At 42.5% G+C, this 17,404-nt stretch overlaps 1 protein-coding gene across 1 annotated transcript in view; it reads right to left on the bottom strand.

Moving 5' to 3' along the window:
- The window catches only part of LOC109318189 (sodium/hydrogen exchanger 10-like), a 206,155-nt gene that overhangs the window by 158,619 nt on the left and 30,132 nt on the right, over window positions 1-17,404 (bottom strand). Inside the window, exons 6-8 of the mRNA XM_019547271.1 lie at window positions 17,202-17,363; window positions 6,282-6,381; window positions 3,551-3,691 (exon numbers count right to left, since the gene is read on the bottom strand). Coding sequence (XP_019402816.1) covers window positions 3,551-3,691; window positions 6,282-6,381; window positions 17,202-17,363 — 403 coding nt within the window. The remainder of the gene's footprint in view (window positions 1-3,550; window positions 3,692-6,281; window positions 6,382-17,201; window positions 17,364-17,404) is intronic.

Here is a 17,404-nt window from a genome sequence, read left to right as displayed (position 1 = left end):
CAGTGTGGGCTTGGGTGGGGGGTGGGTGGAGCTGGCTCCCCACTGCTGTGTGCACTCCTGGGGAGGAGAGGGGGGACCTGTGCCCTCCACATCTATGCGTGGGGCCAGTGTGGGCTACCTGCTGTGGGTTCAGGCTCGTTGCCCTGCTGCTCTCCCCCCAGGACCTACCTCTGAGGGCTTGTAAGCAGGACCCGCACAGCAGGACAGAGCAGGGCCAGGTGTGGAAGCTCAGTGCTGCTGTGAGCCCCATGTCCCAGAGCAGTGAGGGGCATAACCCTGCGCCACTGCCCTGTGGTGGGCAGGGAACACCTTGCCAGAGCAGCATAGAGCTTGCAGCAGCAAGGAGCTTCCCTGCCTGGCTGCACTCTGCCTTGCTGCACCAGCTCCTGCCCACGGGGCCACGGAGGCCCCAAGAGGAGGGCAGCAGTGTGGGGAGCCCAAGCCCATAGCAGGTAGCCCACACCTGCCCCACGCATAGATCTGGGGGTCATGGGTCTGCCTGCCCCACCAGGAGTGTGCAGCGGCAGGGAGCCAGCCCCATACCCCCGCCTCCTGGATGAGCCACCTGTGGCCCTGTCCTGCTCCCTGCGGGGGCCATGTGGCTGCATATTCTAGCACTGAGCTGCAAGCTCCCCAGCCCCAGCCCTGCCCAATTCACTACCTCCTTCCCTTCCTATGAGGGCCTCAATTCCTTCCCCCCTGCTAGACTTACCTGTGAAAGCTGCTCTCCAGACTGCCAGGTGGCCAAGTGCATATACATTAGGGCTGTGTGAAATTTCAGCAGCTGTTTTGTTTCAGAGGTGTTTCGGGCCATTTTGGTGCCTGAAACACTGAATCTTAATTGAAACAGAAGACTCCAAAATATCTCTGAAACAAAACAAGGCATCAAAATGTTTCAGAAATGTTTTGGAAAATTTCAGAATTTCGGAGCTGGGCTTGCAGAGGAACAGCTGTACACTGCTGCCCTGCCACATGACTCAGCTCCGCAGAGAGCAGAGATCCACGCCACGGGTCTCCTTGCCCTCCTTGCCACTACTGCCCACCCTGCACTGCCCCAATGATGCGGGGCTGCACAGGGCAGGCAGTGGCAGCGAGGAGACCCCCAGAGTGGATCTCTGGTCCCTGCAGAACCAGGTCATGCAACAGGACAGTGCTGGTCCCTGATCTGAGACCCTAGCTCTGGCAAGGAGCAAAAATCCAGGACAGTGCAGAGTGGGCAGCAGTGGCAAGGAGACCCCTATGTGGATTTCTGCTTCCTGTGGAACCAGGTCACATGGCAAGGCAGTGCTGGACCCTGCCACATGACCTGACTCCACAGGGAACAGAGATCCATGCTTGGGTCTCTTTTCTGCCACTGCCTGCCCTGAGCAGCCCCATGTCACCAGAGCAGTGCAGGGTGGGCAGTGGCGGTGAAAAAAACCCCTGGTGCAGATCTCTGCTCCCTGCAGAGCCAAGTCACATTGCAGGGACCAGCAGGCTTGCTCGCTGCTCTGAGCTGCTTCCCTGCCCCTCAACCCGGCATGATAGGAATCAGAGATCTGCACGGGGGTGTCCTCGCCTGCATGGTGGGCAGCAGCCCTCCCCTGGATGAGCAATCCACACCCCCCATCCTGGTCCTCACTGGGACCCTGCAGCCCCGAAGCTTGCAGCCCATTCAAAACAGATCTGGAGGAGATTCAATACAGATTCAGCTGAAATGAAACAGGACAGTGATGCAAAACACTGAAACAAATCACTGTCCTCCAAAACGGATGAATCCGAAACTGAATCAAAACTGTTTCACAGAGTTCTAATATACATGCGCATAGCGACCCTTGCCTGACTGCTCCCCTCCCGCTCCCCAGCTCCCTGCAGGCTGGAACTCTGCAGAGAGCTTTTTGCAAAACTGCAAAATCCACGTTTCTCTGTTAAAATGAGAAACCCATGCTTTTTTCCAGTAAAAGAGGAAATCAGCATTTTTCTCCATTTTCCCATGTGAAACCCAGATCCCTGTTTATTATGATACTTACTTGCTTGAAGGGGAGTCAGGAAGGAAGAGAAGCAGTTAGTAGGGAACAGCCTGTGCCGCTGTGAGTGGGTAAAAAGAGCAACTGAAAGGGAAGAGCCTGAAGCTATCTCCTCACTGGGACCAGTGCTTATCTTGCTTATCTCCTCTCTACTACTGGCATCCTTCAAAGACTGTTGCAGCACCCCAGAGTGCTGCAGCACCCTGATCAAGAATTATTGATCCCCTGGGAAAGGGAATTCTAGGCAAGGGAGCAGGGAACAAGGAACCAGTAACTAGTCTTGGAGACAAGGAACCAAATTAGAGAGCAAGAAACAAAGGATAAGAAGCACCAAAGTGAGACAGAATAGGAACCTGCCTTGCGGGGAGCCTTCAGAACACTGCAAAAATAAGGAGCAGCCATACCCAAGCATTTTAACTGAGGCAAGACAGAGAAATGTGGCAGCCAGCAGCCAGTGTCCCCCAGGGAATCACTCCAGAATGGGAGCTTGTCTAACTGCCACCCTGAGTCCTGACAACCAGCCAGGCAGGACAAAGATCACAAGACAGTCTTGGAACAAAGTGTTCCCAATGTAACTAAACTAAGAGAAGATGGGATCCTTTTTGAATTCCTCTTTCCAAGTCTACATTATTTTGTCTGTAAAATCTGATATTACTTCCCATAAGATTTAAAATAGAGAATGAAGGCTTCTTAGGTTAATTAGCCTGTCCTAATCAACCTGAGGACACTATATACCACACCATTACGTTTTCCCTAATATTTTATAGATAAAATTTGCACGATACTACATGCCAAGATTTTAAAAATATTTACAAGATAAACACTTAACGATAACTGAAACAAAAAATAAAAATTCTAGAGACTGAGAACTTTGGCGCATCACCTGCATAAGAAGTCTTATAGAAGAAACCACCCACAATTTTAAGTCCCTGCTAGGTGCCCAGATAACAATCATGATTGGAAAATTTGTGATGAGCATATCATGCATCTTATATGGAAATCTGTAAAGAAAAAGACCTGAAGTAAGCAGCTAAAGCCATGCTGCATGAAATAAGCCTCAACAACCTCAAGCTTTGAGTTGCAGTTTTTCCAGATGTATAGAAATGAGTAATACAATCAGATAATCATTTAAACATGGATTTCATCAACAGGTAGAATGTATTATGATGACCCAATTCTGCATTAAATATTTCACAGAACAACTTCTCCATCTCTTCATATAGCTGGAATACAAGAGTTCAAAGAGTTATATGGCTTTTGGTTTGCTCCAGATCAAGGTTTGGCAAAAATAGCCTATCAACAAGGGTTCACTGAAAGCTTATAACATTCTAAGTACTGCTGTAATGCTAACAAATTACTGTTGTTAGTCTGCTGTATAAAATGAAAAAGAGAAAAATTTATAAGACACCTCAACATGCCACTGCCTATACACCCAATGAAAGTGAATTACAATTTAAATATTTTTAAAAGTCACATGAGCTATCATCATTTTAATAAGGTAGGAAGGGATAGATATAAACACAGATGTAAATAGGAATTCTTACCTTATAAGACTCAATGCAGCGTAGAGAGGAATGATATACAAATCATGAACTGTTATATACTCAAATGTTTTTTCAGCTATTACAATTCCAAAGATAATAAATACCAGACAATGAGCCAAAAATGTTAGCGTTGCCCAGAACCTGCATGAAAAGAAAAATATACAGGTAAATATAAAACAGCACCATTGGTAAACAATACCTTCATTTCAGAATTAGTATTACTGTATTGGTTGTTTTCAGCCTTCTGTAGATGTAAGAACTTTTCAACACTGCCCCCATCATCATGTGTTATTTACTGCTACAGGATACTATCATTGCAGTCAAGAATGTAAGAGTTAAAAACGGATGGGACATTTATGTGGGAAATAAGAACATCTCAAATTATAATAGCAAATGCTATAAAAAGCATTGGAATGGTTTTAAAACTTCAGACTTTTTAAGGCCCAAAGTGAATCTTGAGTTATTTGGAGACTTCTCTGAATAACAGATTATCCCACATCTGCCTACTATTTATGACTTCTTTAATGGCATCTAGGGCTGGCCATTGTCAGAAATAAAAGGCATTTATAGACTTGCTCCAGAAGGTGTGGAGGGGGGCACTTTAATTAGTGCAGCTCTGACAGATGTGCTAATTAAAAGCTCCTGCAGTGTCACATATATCAATGTTCCTGTGCTGAACAATGGCAGTGGGGCACTTTGAACTAAAGATCTTTGAATAAGCTTTAAATAAAAGCACCCTGCCGCCATTTTTCAGTGCAGGGACGCTGATACACATGACACTGGAGTCTGCTGGAGCGTGGTAATTACTATGCTCCAGCAGACTCGATTAATCGAGTAATTACAGTGCATTGGAGCAGTCTCCCTGCATGTGTATAGGAGCTCACTGGCCCCAAACTAACTCCCCTTTAGGCTGGGAAATAGCATGTACACACCTAACCTTAGCCAAACAGTGGCATTTGGGCCACTTACAATGATTTCATACCCTATTCTCCCTGCTTTGTCTTGTCCATCTGAATGTGCTCAGAAGAATCTGCTCTAGTCACTTATTCCCAGTAGCCTAGTGGTGGGGGAAGACCCAGGTTCTGAGCCCTGTTACTCTGAAAGGAACTCAAAACTGCATCTCCTAAATCCCAGCGAAGTGTTCTTAACACCAGGTGATAGGCAAGACATTACCAAGAGCACCTTTTCTCTCTCTGCCACCATCCTCAATGATACTACATGTTGTATATAATAGGCACTGGATAAAGTGGGATAAAAATTGTATATCACATTATTTTCCCTAATATTTTATTGATAAAATTTACATGCTACTACATAACAAGATTCAAAACATTTTTAAAAGGTAAGTGCTAAATGATAACTGGAACAAAAAGATAAAATTCGAGAGGCTGAAAGTTTTGGCGCTCCACCTGGGTAAAAGGTCATCTAAAAAAGACCGCCCACAATTTTAAGCCCCTGCTAGGTGCCCAGGCAACAATCATGATTTGATAATTTGTGAGGAGAATATCATGCATCTTATATGGAAACCCATAAAGAAAAAGATTGACGCTAAAGCCATGCTGCATGAAATGAGCCTCAACAACCTCAAACTTTGAGCTGCAATTTTGCCAGATGTATAGAAATGAGAAATACAATCACATAAGCATTTAAACATGGATTTCATCAACAGGTAGAATTTATTATGCTGTTAATAAATTAAAACAAAAGCTAAAGCGAGGCTTTGAGGGCTTTAGGGAAAACAAAAAAAATGTTCACATTAAGTTTTTAATTATACAACTACAATGATATAGATATGAGAGTGTAAGGTGTGGGTCTTGCCTGCATACGAAAGCCTTTTTTGGCATAACCAAAGAGATTCATTTAAATGTATTTATTTTCATATACTATGGCCTTTTTGAGTTATCTGATGTTACTGGGAAAGGAGAAAGTTAAACCAAAAAAGGCAACCTTATAACAAGAATGTCCAGATTGAGGATTATGCTATTATAACTCATAAAAAAAACAACTTTCCCACGTAGATAAACTCAGTATATAGGCAAGATGACTAGCTTTTTAAATTTGAACTGTTACCACCTGACTGTGTCTGTAGTATCAATTTACCTTTGAAAACTTTAAATCACAACAGATCAGTCACTAAAACCAGTGTTTGATCATTCCAAGAGCAGAAATTACTGACACTAGGAAAATAATCTTCCATGGGGGAACTTTAGCTTGCAGGATTTGCATAGCTCCAAAAAGGCCCCATCACACAAAATTTTATAATGGAGACTTTAAGGTGATTTAATCCTTAAATTGTGTAAAGCTGATCATAAGAAACTGCAGAAAATCTGTAAAGTCTTTGTGATAAACTGGAAAAGTGAACAAGCCGGATGCAGACAAATGGAACCTAAGTGATTTATTTGAGGAAAAGTTTAAAGAACTGCACTGGGGCACTTTTTCACACCAAATCAAAACCTTTTTTCCACTATAGTTAAAAAGCTTTCTTGCAGACATCTTCCATGAAGCAGAAAAGTCTTAAGGAAACTTTTCACTACATTTTAATCAGAAGACTAGGAAGCTTTTTTTAGCCAGTGAATTATGAACAAACTGTCTTAAGTGTCCCCACTTGAGCATACTCTACTTCTGGGGTCACTACTTCATCTGTGATCATGACATCCTTTCCAGACATATAAGTGGCAACTTATGTCCCATAGATCATGAATAGTCAATTTAAGCAAAAGTATATACTTACCTAAAGATGAATTCATCGACCCCTGGACTGAAGCTCACAGAATTTAAAAGAATTCCCAAAATAGCAAGAGAAAGAATTCCAGACATTCCAAGCCATTCAGCTAAAGAGAAAAAAAATTAGATGTTATTATTGTACTGCGTGTAGTAAACTCAATTTTAATTCATGGGTAGACATGCCTACTTAAAGTAGTAGCTTTAAATTACTTGTGGGAGATTTTTAGATGCATTACCATTTGTAGTATCCAAGTATATTAGTAAATATTAAAATATAGCATAATTAAAATAAAATATAATTCCAAGGAAAATATTTATTTTCTGGTTATTGCTTCAAACACAGATTATTCCCACTGTAGTTTTTTAAATGAGCTACAAGGAGTCTACAGTTTGATTATTTTCTTACTTGACCACCAGTATTAGTAATGCTTTTACAATAGCTCTAGGAATTAGTAATATTTACTTAGTTACAATGGCTGAGTTATCCAGGAACATACTACATTTTGACTTTTTATTTCCAAGAGAATTTTTCAAATACTTTAACCTCCATTTTTCAGTGGCAGAGTACTGATCTGAAAAGAAGATTTTTTTAAACTTTATTTTTTAAGGTAATGATTACCCAAATTAATAATCATGAACACCAATATTGCTCACACTCTGCTGGCCACTTTCATGGCTGCAAAGTACATGGCACTGTCATGGCTGTAGTATTAAGAAACTTGGGGGGTTTAAACATATGCTCTGGGAGTGTGTGTACATGTGTGACGGGGGGAAATTAACATGTGTGTGTTTGTGTGTATGGGGGGAGGAGAAATTACCACTCTCCAGCAAACTCTGATGTGCTGTAATTACAATACGTCAGAGCAGCCTTGCTGCTTATGTAGAGACCCCCTTGGTTCACAGCTCTTATTTTCAAGGCTTCTAATTGTTTCAGGGCTGCTACTACAAGACTTGACGAGGATAGATAGCTGCAGTTAAACTGATTAACTCCTAGCATTTTTTAAAGCTTCTAATAGAGGCCCTTTGCCAGTAGTTTCTCCTTTGCTGATTCTGGAGCAGTTTAATAGTACAATTAATTTCAAAATAGACAGCGGCGTCAAAGATGCTACTCTTAAGCAGTTTATGAATTTAATTGATATGGAGATATATTATATTTGTTACAATGTAAACAATGACAACACATTGAGGCTGGCACTGTGTTGGCATTTTAGTAAACTATATATTTAGTCAGTATGAATTATACTGTACTCTGCTTATATGCAATATAACACTTGAATGAAGATTTATAGATTTAGATAACTAATTAGCATGTACCATGCCAAACTGAAATACTCACATTTGTTCTAATAGGTATAAACAATTCACACTGACTCTGTGAATATACCATTTCATATGATCACTGTGGACAATACTGTTTAATTCACAATAGTTCTGATACTATCCTCACAAAATCAGAGGCACAAAAAAAATAAATAAGAACTCTACCAGCTTTTTCAAGAATAAATAAAGGTGATATATTATTTGCAAAAGATCTTCAGCTAAACAATTTTGACTTTCTCTAATAGATATACCCCCCACAACCTGTCTTCTCAGTTCATTCACTCATTCAATACAAGCAAAGAATAAAAAATCGTAAGGATACTTCTTAGTGGGCATGTCTGCACAAGATGCTTTATGGTACAGTAGAGCTAAGCACTGTGCATTAAACATCTGCATCTACACATGCAGATGCTTACTGCAGAGTAACTGGCTCCAATCATGAGTAAATTTGCTACCTGCAAATGCAAGTAGCAAATTTACTCAAGATTACCTACTGCACAGTAGCACATGTGTAGATGCCTGACCAGGAACATATATGCTCCCACTCAGCCAGGCAGCAGGGGGCAGGAGATTGTTCCCTGCCCCCAGAAGCTGTCTGCTACTGGGGTGGGCTCTATCCCCAGTGTCCCAGCAGGGATAATGTCCTCCTGCCCTGGCCGCAGGGATCTCCTAGCTCCTGCTCTATGGTTGTGGGGCCCAGGCTGGGAGATTATTCTGTCAGCACCAGCGCTGGGAGAGAAGGATCTTCCCCTGTGTGCTGCAGGGGCCTGTTGCAAGGCTGCAGAAAGTGGGAACAGTTTGCTACTAGGAGCAACTAATCTGCTCCCACATCCCTGCACATGTAGACATATGCCCAGGAGAATTTACTCTTGAGTAGTTTACTTGAAACTAAATTGCTCCCGAATTATATGCACATGTAGATGCACCCAATATTATGTTTCCCCAAACAGAAATCCTAATAAAATACAGAACAATATACAAAACAACCAGGGTTATGGAATATTTCATTTTCTGCCTGGAAAAAAATACATACTACAAGGAAAAGTGGAGTTATAACCCTGGCCCTTGTAGAGAGATCAACTGGCTCCAGCATACTAGGAACAAAGGGAGGCAGTTGTAGGATTCTATCTTTAGACAGTATTAAGGTTGTAGCACTTCCTTGAAGAGATTGGCAGCATACAAATATTCCAGCAAAGCCTTGAGTGAATAACTTCTTAAATAAAAGACTTATGTGCATAATTTTTTTCAATTTAAAAAAGATATCAAAATAAGCCATCCTTTTTACCTAGTATTTCTTCTGTGGACTATGTCAGTCAACAGTACCTGAACTAATGACACTCATGCTTATGCCACTCTTGAACAGGCAGAAATGACCAGTGAAAGAACTGAAGCTCTGGCCACCAACCCTGCATGTCTAGTTTTACTATTGATCACTGAAATTTAACTCACAACAAATGATGTAAGTTTGGCAAGGAGAGAGAATCATTTGGAGTGAAAAATGGTGAAAGAGAAAATGCAAATTTTACCTACTCGTTGTTTAAGTGAAAAGCTTTATTTAGCATAATGCACAGAAAAAGCTGAACCTGAACCTACCAACACAGAAAAAAATACTTGTCCTCAATATGAGATGTTTCAGAAATAGTACAACAATGCAGACAGCTAACAATGCAAAGAGCTTACAACATCACAAACAAAACAAAAAAGGGAAAATTAGGCCAGGGGTTGGCAACTTTTTTGGGCAGAATACCAAAAAACCCTTGCAACCTCGACTTGTAAGATGCTGGCATACCAGAACAGATGGTGGAGGAACTGCAAGGGGCCTAATCCTTGTTGTGGTAGTGAAGCCATGGGCCACTTTCCTACCTCTACCTCGAGGTACACGTGCACTTGCTGCTGGCAATGAGCCAGAACTGGCCAGTGCAGCTGCTTGCAGCCTTCCTACTGCCTGCTGCAAGCAGCCCAGGCTCCATGGCCAGCAGCAAGGACCAGCCCAGAGTCCAAACTGGCTGTGGTGTACCAAGCAAAATGGCTTCACATGCCACACTGGCACATGTACTGAGTGTTGCTGACCCCTGGATTAGGCTGATTTTATCCACCCTGATCTTATCCACCCTGTTTTCTGAGGTTATGTTTACACTACAATTGGAAGCATGACCGCAGCATGAAGGTCCAACCTCACTTTAATGTAGTTTGCTAGGGTATCAACATTAGTGAAGCCATAGCAATATGGGTTTCAGCTACCATACTTTTTTGCTATTGATACCTGAGCCAAATAGAATGAAGCTAGTACAGGGTAAACACAATCTAAATGAATTAGGTCAATCTCTGTTTTCATGGATGTGGTTTTGGAGCATGCTCATAGAAGCAGTTAGTAGAAGCTTTCCACACAGGTTAGAGCATGTTCATGTACAGGCAGACTGAAAAAGTTCCAGTGAAGGTAGAAAACAATGTAATAAAAAGTCGGAAGAGAGGAATAGGAATGCTAGTGATTATCACAAGAGAAAACTGACACAATGGGTGCATCTACACATGCCATTAAGGCAACATGATAAACTCTGGTGCAATTTGTGCCTGAGTCAGTTGCTCCCAGGTAGAGCTTCTGCATGCATGCCCAGGACTGCAGCAGTTTGAGCTGGGTCAGAGAGCTGGCAGCAGACTCGGGGTCAGCCCCGGGCTCTGGGTGGTAGCGTTGGATAGCAGAGGGGTTGGCTGGAGCACAAGACTGCTGAAACTGCAGAGCCATATGGCTGACCCCCCAAGCCTGCTGCCAGCCCAAGGCTGCTCTGCTATAGCTCAGACTGTTGTAGTCACCATCCACATGTGTGCTTCCACACATAAATGAGTCCACCATAAGATAGTACTGTCCCCGACAATACCATTTTACAGTGGAGTTAATTAATTTACTGTACCTTAATACCAGCACACATGTAGATGGTGACACTTTACTGTGAAGTGATTTAGTCAGCTCCACAGTGAAGCACACATGTAGATGCACCCAGTGTGAAGCAGCAAAGGCCTAGTCCTGCTACAAGCAGCAGCAGGGTTTACCTCTGGAGGACCCCATGCAAAACTTCAGTTTTGGATCCCTACTCTATACTGTCATTTGATTAAGTTCGCATTTAGTATCATCCTTCTGTTATATTCCTAGTTCCAGCACTGGGATCATGCACTATTTAGGGTCATAGGAACGCAGGGCTGGAAGGGGACTTAATGAGGTCATCTAATCCAGATCCCTGCTCAGGGCAGGATCATTCCTGACTAAAACATCTTAGTCAATTGTCTACCTAAACTGCTCTTAAAAATTTCCAGGAATGTAGATTCTGCAGCTTGTCTAAGTAGCTTGTTCCAATGCTTAACCACTGTCATAGTCAGGGAGTTCTAATATCCAACCTAAATTTCCTCTGCTGCAGTTGTGGTCATTGCTCCTAGTCCTGTCCCCTACAGCCACAGAGAAAAATCTATCTCCATACTATTTGTAATTATCCTTTAGGTATTTCAACACTGTTATCAGTTTCCCTGCCCACCCCAACTATTTCTTCTCCAGACTAAATAATCCTAGTTCTGTCAGTCCTTCCCTGTAAATCATGTTTCCCAGGCCTCTAATAATTTTTGTCACTCTCTGCTGAACCCTTTCCAATCTGTCCACATCTTTTTTGAAGTGTAGAATGCAAAACTAGACACAATACTCCAGATTAGGTCTCATCAATGCCAAACAGAGCAGCAGAATCACTTTCCTTGATTTGCAAGTGGCACTTTTGTTAATACAACTCAATGGGTGCATCTACATGAGACAGTAAAGTCTCAACATCTACATGTGCAGCCCTATAAGACTGCAGGAAACAAATTAATTTGGCCACGAGTTAGTACTTGTAAATACAAGTACTATCCTATGGCAGAGTTCATTAGTGCACAACAATGCACATGTAGATGCTGTCAGGGCTCGCTGAGGCACAAGAGTGCTTTCAGTGCAGGGGCTGCCTGCTGGCTAGCCCTACAATGGAGCACCCTTGTGCCCCAGCCAACCCCTTGCATCACAATGAGCCGCATCGGAGCAGCCCCAGGCTGGCAAGCTGGCCCCCCAGGCCTCCTGCCAGCTGGGGCTGCTCCAACCCAGTTCAATGTGCTGCAGTCCCAGGTGTCTGTTTACTGTTCTGTGCTAACAGCACATGTAGAGGCACCCAGTATGTTGTTGGCTTTTTTTTTGTAACAGGACTACACTGTTAGCTCCTATTCATCTTATGGTCTACTGTAATATCCAGGTCCTTCTCTGTAGTACTGCAGCCTAGCCAATCATTCCCCACTCTGTATTTGTGCATGAATTTATTCTATTTTAAGTAAAGGACTTTGTGCTCATCCTTGTTGAATCTCACCTGATTGATTTTGGATCATTTCTCCAGTTTATCCAGATCATTTTGGCTCCTAGCACTACTCTCCAGAGTACCTGCAATTCCACTGAATTTGGTGTCATCCACAAATTTGTTAAGCATAGACTTAATCCTGTCATCCAAATCATTAATGAAGATGTCAAATAATCTGGGACCCAGGACACACCCCCGGGGAACTCCACTTGCTAATTCTTCCCAGTGAAACACCTGAGTCATCGATAACTATTCACTGAGCTTGATGATCCAATCAGTTACATATCCACCTTACAATACTTTCACCTAGTCTGTATTTCATTAGTTTAGTAATGAGAATGTTGCAGAAGACAGTATCAAAAGACTTACATATTACATTCACCTTTTTTTCTTCCCAGTAATTAGCCTTTTAAAACTGGGGGCTGTGTTTTAAGTGGGGAAGTTGATTTTGTGCCCAAAAGCTGAATTTTATCCTATACACCCTTGTGACACTCTTATATTCTTCCCTAGTAATATGACCAACTTTCCACTTCTGTAGGATTCCTTTTTGTGTTTCAACTCATTAAAGAGATTGCCCCAAGAGCATGGGGAACAAGCAGGATGAACTAGCACTCCTGCTTGCAGAAAACACTTATGACTTAGTGCGGTTAACAGATACCTGGTGGGACTCTACCCACAACTGGGCAGTACACATTGAGGGCTATAAGCTGTACAGAAAGGATTGAGTGGGGAGGAGAGGGGGAGGGGTTGCACTCTATGTCAAGGAGCATTATAAATCAACCCTTATCAAAATGGAATTGGAGGAGGAGAAAGTAGAAGGATTGTGGGTTAAGATACATGGAAGTCAAGGGGAAAGGGATTTGGTGGTAGGGGTCTGCGACAGACCCCCACACCAAGGGCAAGAACTAGATTTGGAACTCCTGAGGCAGCTCTCGGAGACCATAAAGACTAGGGAAGTGGTAGTCATGGGGGACATAAACTACCCTGACATCTGCTGGGAGATGCAGACAGTAAATTCCCACTGCTCACGCAGGTTCCTATCCTGCGTGCAGGACCTCCATCTGACGCAGGAGGTACCTGGTACTGGTAACAGGGGATGACATGGTAGGGGACCTACAGATCAGTGGTCACCTGTGGGACAGTGACCACCAAATAATAGAATTCACCATAAGGCATAGGGTGGGAAAGGTAATTAGTAGGGTGCAAGTGCTAGACTTTAAGAAGGCTGACTTCAGTGAGCTCAGGCGTTTAATCAATGACGCACTGCAGAGTAAGAGATTGGATGAGATGGGAGCCCAGGAAGGGTGGCTGTGTCTTAAGGAATTGATTCTTCGGGCACAGAGGGAGACTATCCCGATGTGGGGGGAAAAGGGCCAAGAGGCTTCCTTAGCTAACCAGAGAAATCCAGAGCAGCCTAAGGGCAAAAAGGGGGGCATATAAGCAGTGGAAACAGGGAGAAATTACTAAAGAAGAGTATGCCTCCTCAGCTCACAGTTGTAGGGAGGCAGTTAGAAAGGCCAAAGCTACCATGGAGCTGAGGATGGCATCCCAAGTTCAGGATAACAAAAAATTGTTTCTCAGAAAAATAGGGAGTAAAAGGAAACCCAGGGCGGTATAGGACCACTACTGAACAGGCAAAAGCAATTGGTGACAGATAGGGGGGACAAGGTCAAACTCCTCAACGAGTTCTTTGCCAGTCAGTCTCATTTCCATCCTTGGTAAAGTCTTTGAAAAGATTATTAAGGCTCATATATGTGAGAAACCAGCAGGAAAAATTATGCTGAGGGGAAACCAGCATAGGTTCATAGCAGGTAGATCATGCCTGACTAATCTAAGTCTTTTTTTATGAACAGGTTACAAAACACCTGGATGCAGAAGTAGGAGTAGATATCATTTACTTAGACTTCAGGTAGGCCTTCGATACGGTATCCCACCCCATACTGGTGAACAAATTAAGAGGCTGTGACTTGGATGATTACACAGTCCAGTGGGTGGCAAATTGGCTAGAGGGTTGTATCCAGAGAGTGGTGGTGGATGGCTTGGTGTCGACCTGGAAGGATGTGGGCAGTGGGGTCCCACAGGGCTCGGTCTTTGAACCGATACTCTTCAATGTCTTCATCAGTGACTTGGACAAGGGAGTGAAGTGTACTCTGTCCAAGTTTGCAGATGATACAAAACTGTGGGGAGAAGTGGAAACACTGGAGGGCAGGGAGCAACTACAGGCAGACCTGGACAGGTTGGACAAATGGGCAGAAAACAACAGAATGTGATTTAACAAGGAGAAATGCAAAGTGCTGCACATAGGGAGGAAAAATATCCAGCACGCCTACTGCCTAGGATTATTATCTGCTTGGCAGCATGGAAGCGGAAAGGGATCTTGGAGTCCTAGTGGACTCCAAGGTGAACATGAGTCATCAATGTGACGAAGTCATCAGCAAAGCTAACTGCACTTTATCATGCATCAGCAGATGCATGACAAACAGAACCAAGGTGATATTTCCCCTCTATCAGGCACTGGTCAGGCCACAGTTGGAATACCAATTCCAGTTTTGGGCACCACACTTTATGAGGGATGTGCATAACCTGGAGAAGGCCCAGAGAAGGACCATTCATATGGTTAAGGGGTTGCAGGCAAAGCCCTATGAGGAGAGACTAGGGCACCTGGACCTCTCCAGCCTCTGCAAGAGAAGGTTGAGAGGTGACCTTGTGGCTGCCTATAAATCCATCATGGGGGCGCAGAAGGGAGTTGGTGAGGCTCTACTCACCAAGGAGCCCCTGGGGGTTACAAGAAATAATGGCCATAAGCTAGCAGAGAGCAGATTTAGACTGGACATTAGGAAGAACTACTCCACAGTTAGAGTGGCCAAAATCTGGAATGGGCTCCCAACGGAGGTGGTGCTCTCCCCTACCCTGGGGGTCTTCAATAGGAGGTTAGATAGGCATCTGGCTGGGGTCATCTGAACCCAGCACACTTTCCTGCCTATGTAGGGAGTCAGACTCAATAATCTATTGAGGTCCCTTCTGACCCTAAAATCTATGAATCCAAGAAGACCCTTAGACCTGACCAAATACACTACTTTGCTGCAACAGGTACCTGTAGACAGGTGAAACACCTGCTCTGATGCACTGCAATTACAGTGAGATGGATCAACTCCATAAATTGAGTCTGCTGGAGCGTGCTAATTAGCTTGCTAAAGTAACCTCGGTGTTTTGTGTATTCAGTTTCCACAGTTAACGTGTGCCTACCACCATTTTGAAGCGCAGGATGCTGAATACACAAGATGTTGCGAGCGCTTTAATTACAGTGGCTCTTGAGAACCGCTCTAATTAAAGTGCCCCCCTCCTCACCATCCCTGGAGCACATGTATAGACACTCAATTAGCCTTTCCTGTTTTATCTGTCATTATTAAAACCAAACATGTGGATTACCTACCTGAATTAATCTGAAAGGAAAAACCTATACTTCTGGACACATAAGACCTTTTCTCGGCCTTTTGGCTCAGATCATGTGAAGCACAGCAAAATAAAAACTGATCTCAAAAAACTATTTCACTGGGCTACTTATACTTTCTCATGTGTAGCATACGCAAAACAGCCTGTTATTGTCCACCTAACCATTTTGTATCGACAAACTGTAACCAACAATTTTACAAGCATTGCAAGTATTATTTTATGATTTTTTTTCATTTTAAAATAATAAAGCTTAATACTATATTTTCTTGCATACTGCACACCCCCAAATAAGACATGTACTTTGTTTTGGAAAGGCAGAGTAAGGAAAAAAAGAGTTTCCCAAAGTCATGGAGTAGGGGCAGACTTCTCTTCAGCTCACTTGCCTTACTCATACTGCTCAGCCAAAAATTACTGCCCATTCAGCAGCAACTGTGTAAGGGTTAAAACTCAAGCTCTGACACTGAAGAAGGCACTATCCCCCTACTATATGCTGACTGGGAAAGCACCATTCCAGAGTCTCCATGCTTCTGTTCTAATGCAGAAATCAGCTTCCACACTTAAGACACACACCCCAATTTTGGAGGACTAAGTTTTAGGGAAAAGGGGTGTGCAGTATGCAAATTTATACGGCATATTACCATAAATGTTGTTAAAAGTATACTATAAAATAATGATATATAACATAGCCTTATTACTGATTGTGAGGAAAGTAAGATACTTACCAACCTTGACTGCATAAAATTGTTTAACAGTTTACAGTTTTTAAATGTATTAATCTCACTCATTTCCTCTCTATCCTCCATAGCAGTAAATAACTAAGGGTTCTTATACATGTGCTGGGGAGGAGGAGGGACAGGAAAGGTGTTTTAATTAGAGTGGTTCCCAGACAGCCGCTCTAATTTAAATGCCTCACTGTCACATGTATTAAGTCCCTGAGAGTTTAAAAATGGCCATGAGATGCTTTCAACAAGGTTTAGATAAAGTACCCCAGCAGCCATTTTTAAACTCACCGGGCCTTAATTCACATAACGGTGAGGCCACGCTGTAGCATTCTAATTAGAACACAGATCTGGTGTATTCTAATTATAAGGTGAACCAGAACATGTGTAGGCAGCCCAAGACTCAAGGGATGTCAATATACGTGCTTGGGGGTAGAGGATAGGCGTTTTTAATCAGAGTGGTTCCCAGACAGCTGCTTTAATTAAAACACCACAGCAACATGTGTATTAAGGCCCTGTACATTTAAAAATGTCCATGGGATGCTTTAACTAAGGGTAATTCAATGAGCATTAGTTAAAGCACCCCAGCAGCCATTTTTAAACCCACAGGGATTTATACACATGATACTACAGCAATGCTAGGGTGTTCTAATTAGAACACATCAGAGCATGTATATAGGCACCCAAGGTAACCAAGACATCCATATTTACAGCAGAGGGATATAGAAAAGTATATAATAACCCTCTAAAAGCTTCTTTAATGTAACATTTAAAGTTAAAATTAACAGCAGTCAAATGCAAAGCAAAAATGCAAAATCAAAGATCCTCAAGCAATATTAACCTGAGCACATTTATGTTTTTTTTTCCAATATTAGATGTTGAATATAAAATTTAATACATTCCTGCATTCTCTCTATGCTGTTAAATGCATACCGTAAATGGCTAGGTTGATAATAATACAAACGTGTGTCCTAGTTAATCAGTATATATTTGAATATACAGAACAAAAAGAAAAATGAGATACTCAGGTTCAAGGTGCTTTTTAACTGAGTGAAAAAACATCTATCCTTATCTTACCAATAAAGAAAATGATGTAGGTCATTGAGAAGCTTAGTAATACTTCAGTTAATCCATCGTTGAAAATATGAGACAGCCAGTATGTGATTATTTTTGAACTAAAAAATCCAAACACGACACTTGCAAAACATTTTAATATTATTTTTATAACAACTTCTTTAGCTGTAACAGAAGGAAATAAAAGTGAATTACTTATTTGTAAA

Source organism: Crocodylus porosus, unplaced genomic scaffold (assembly GCF_001723895.1).
Source record: "Crocodylus porosus isolate Cpor-Errol unplaced genomic scaffold, CroPor_comp1, whole genome shotgun sequence".
Lineage (NCBI taxonomy): Eukaryota > Metazoa > Chordata > Crocodylia > Crocodylidae > Crocodylus > Crocodylus porosus.
Note: the sequence above shows the minus strand (reverse complement) of the source record. Positions and strands in the feature narration are given on the sequence as shown.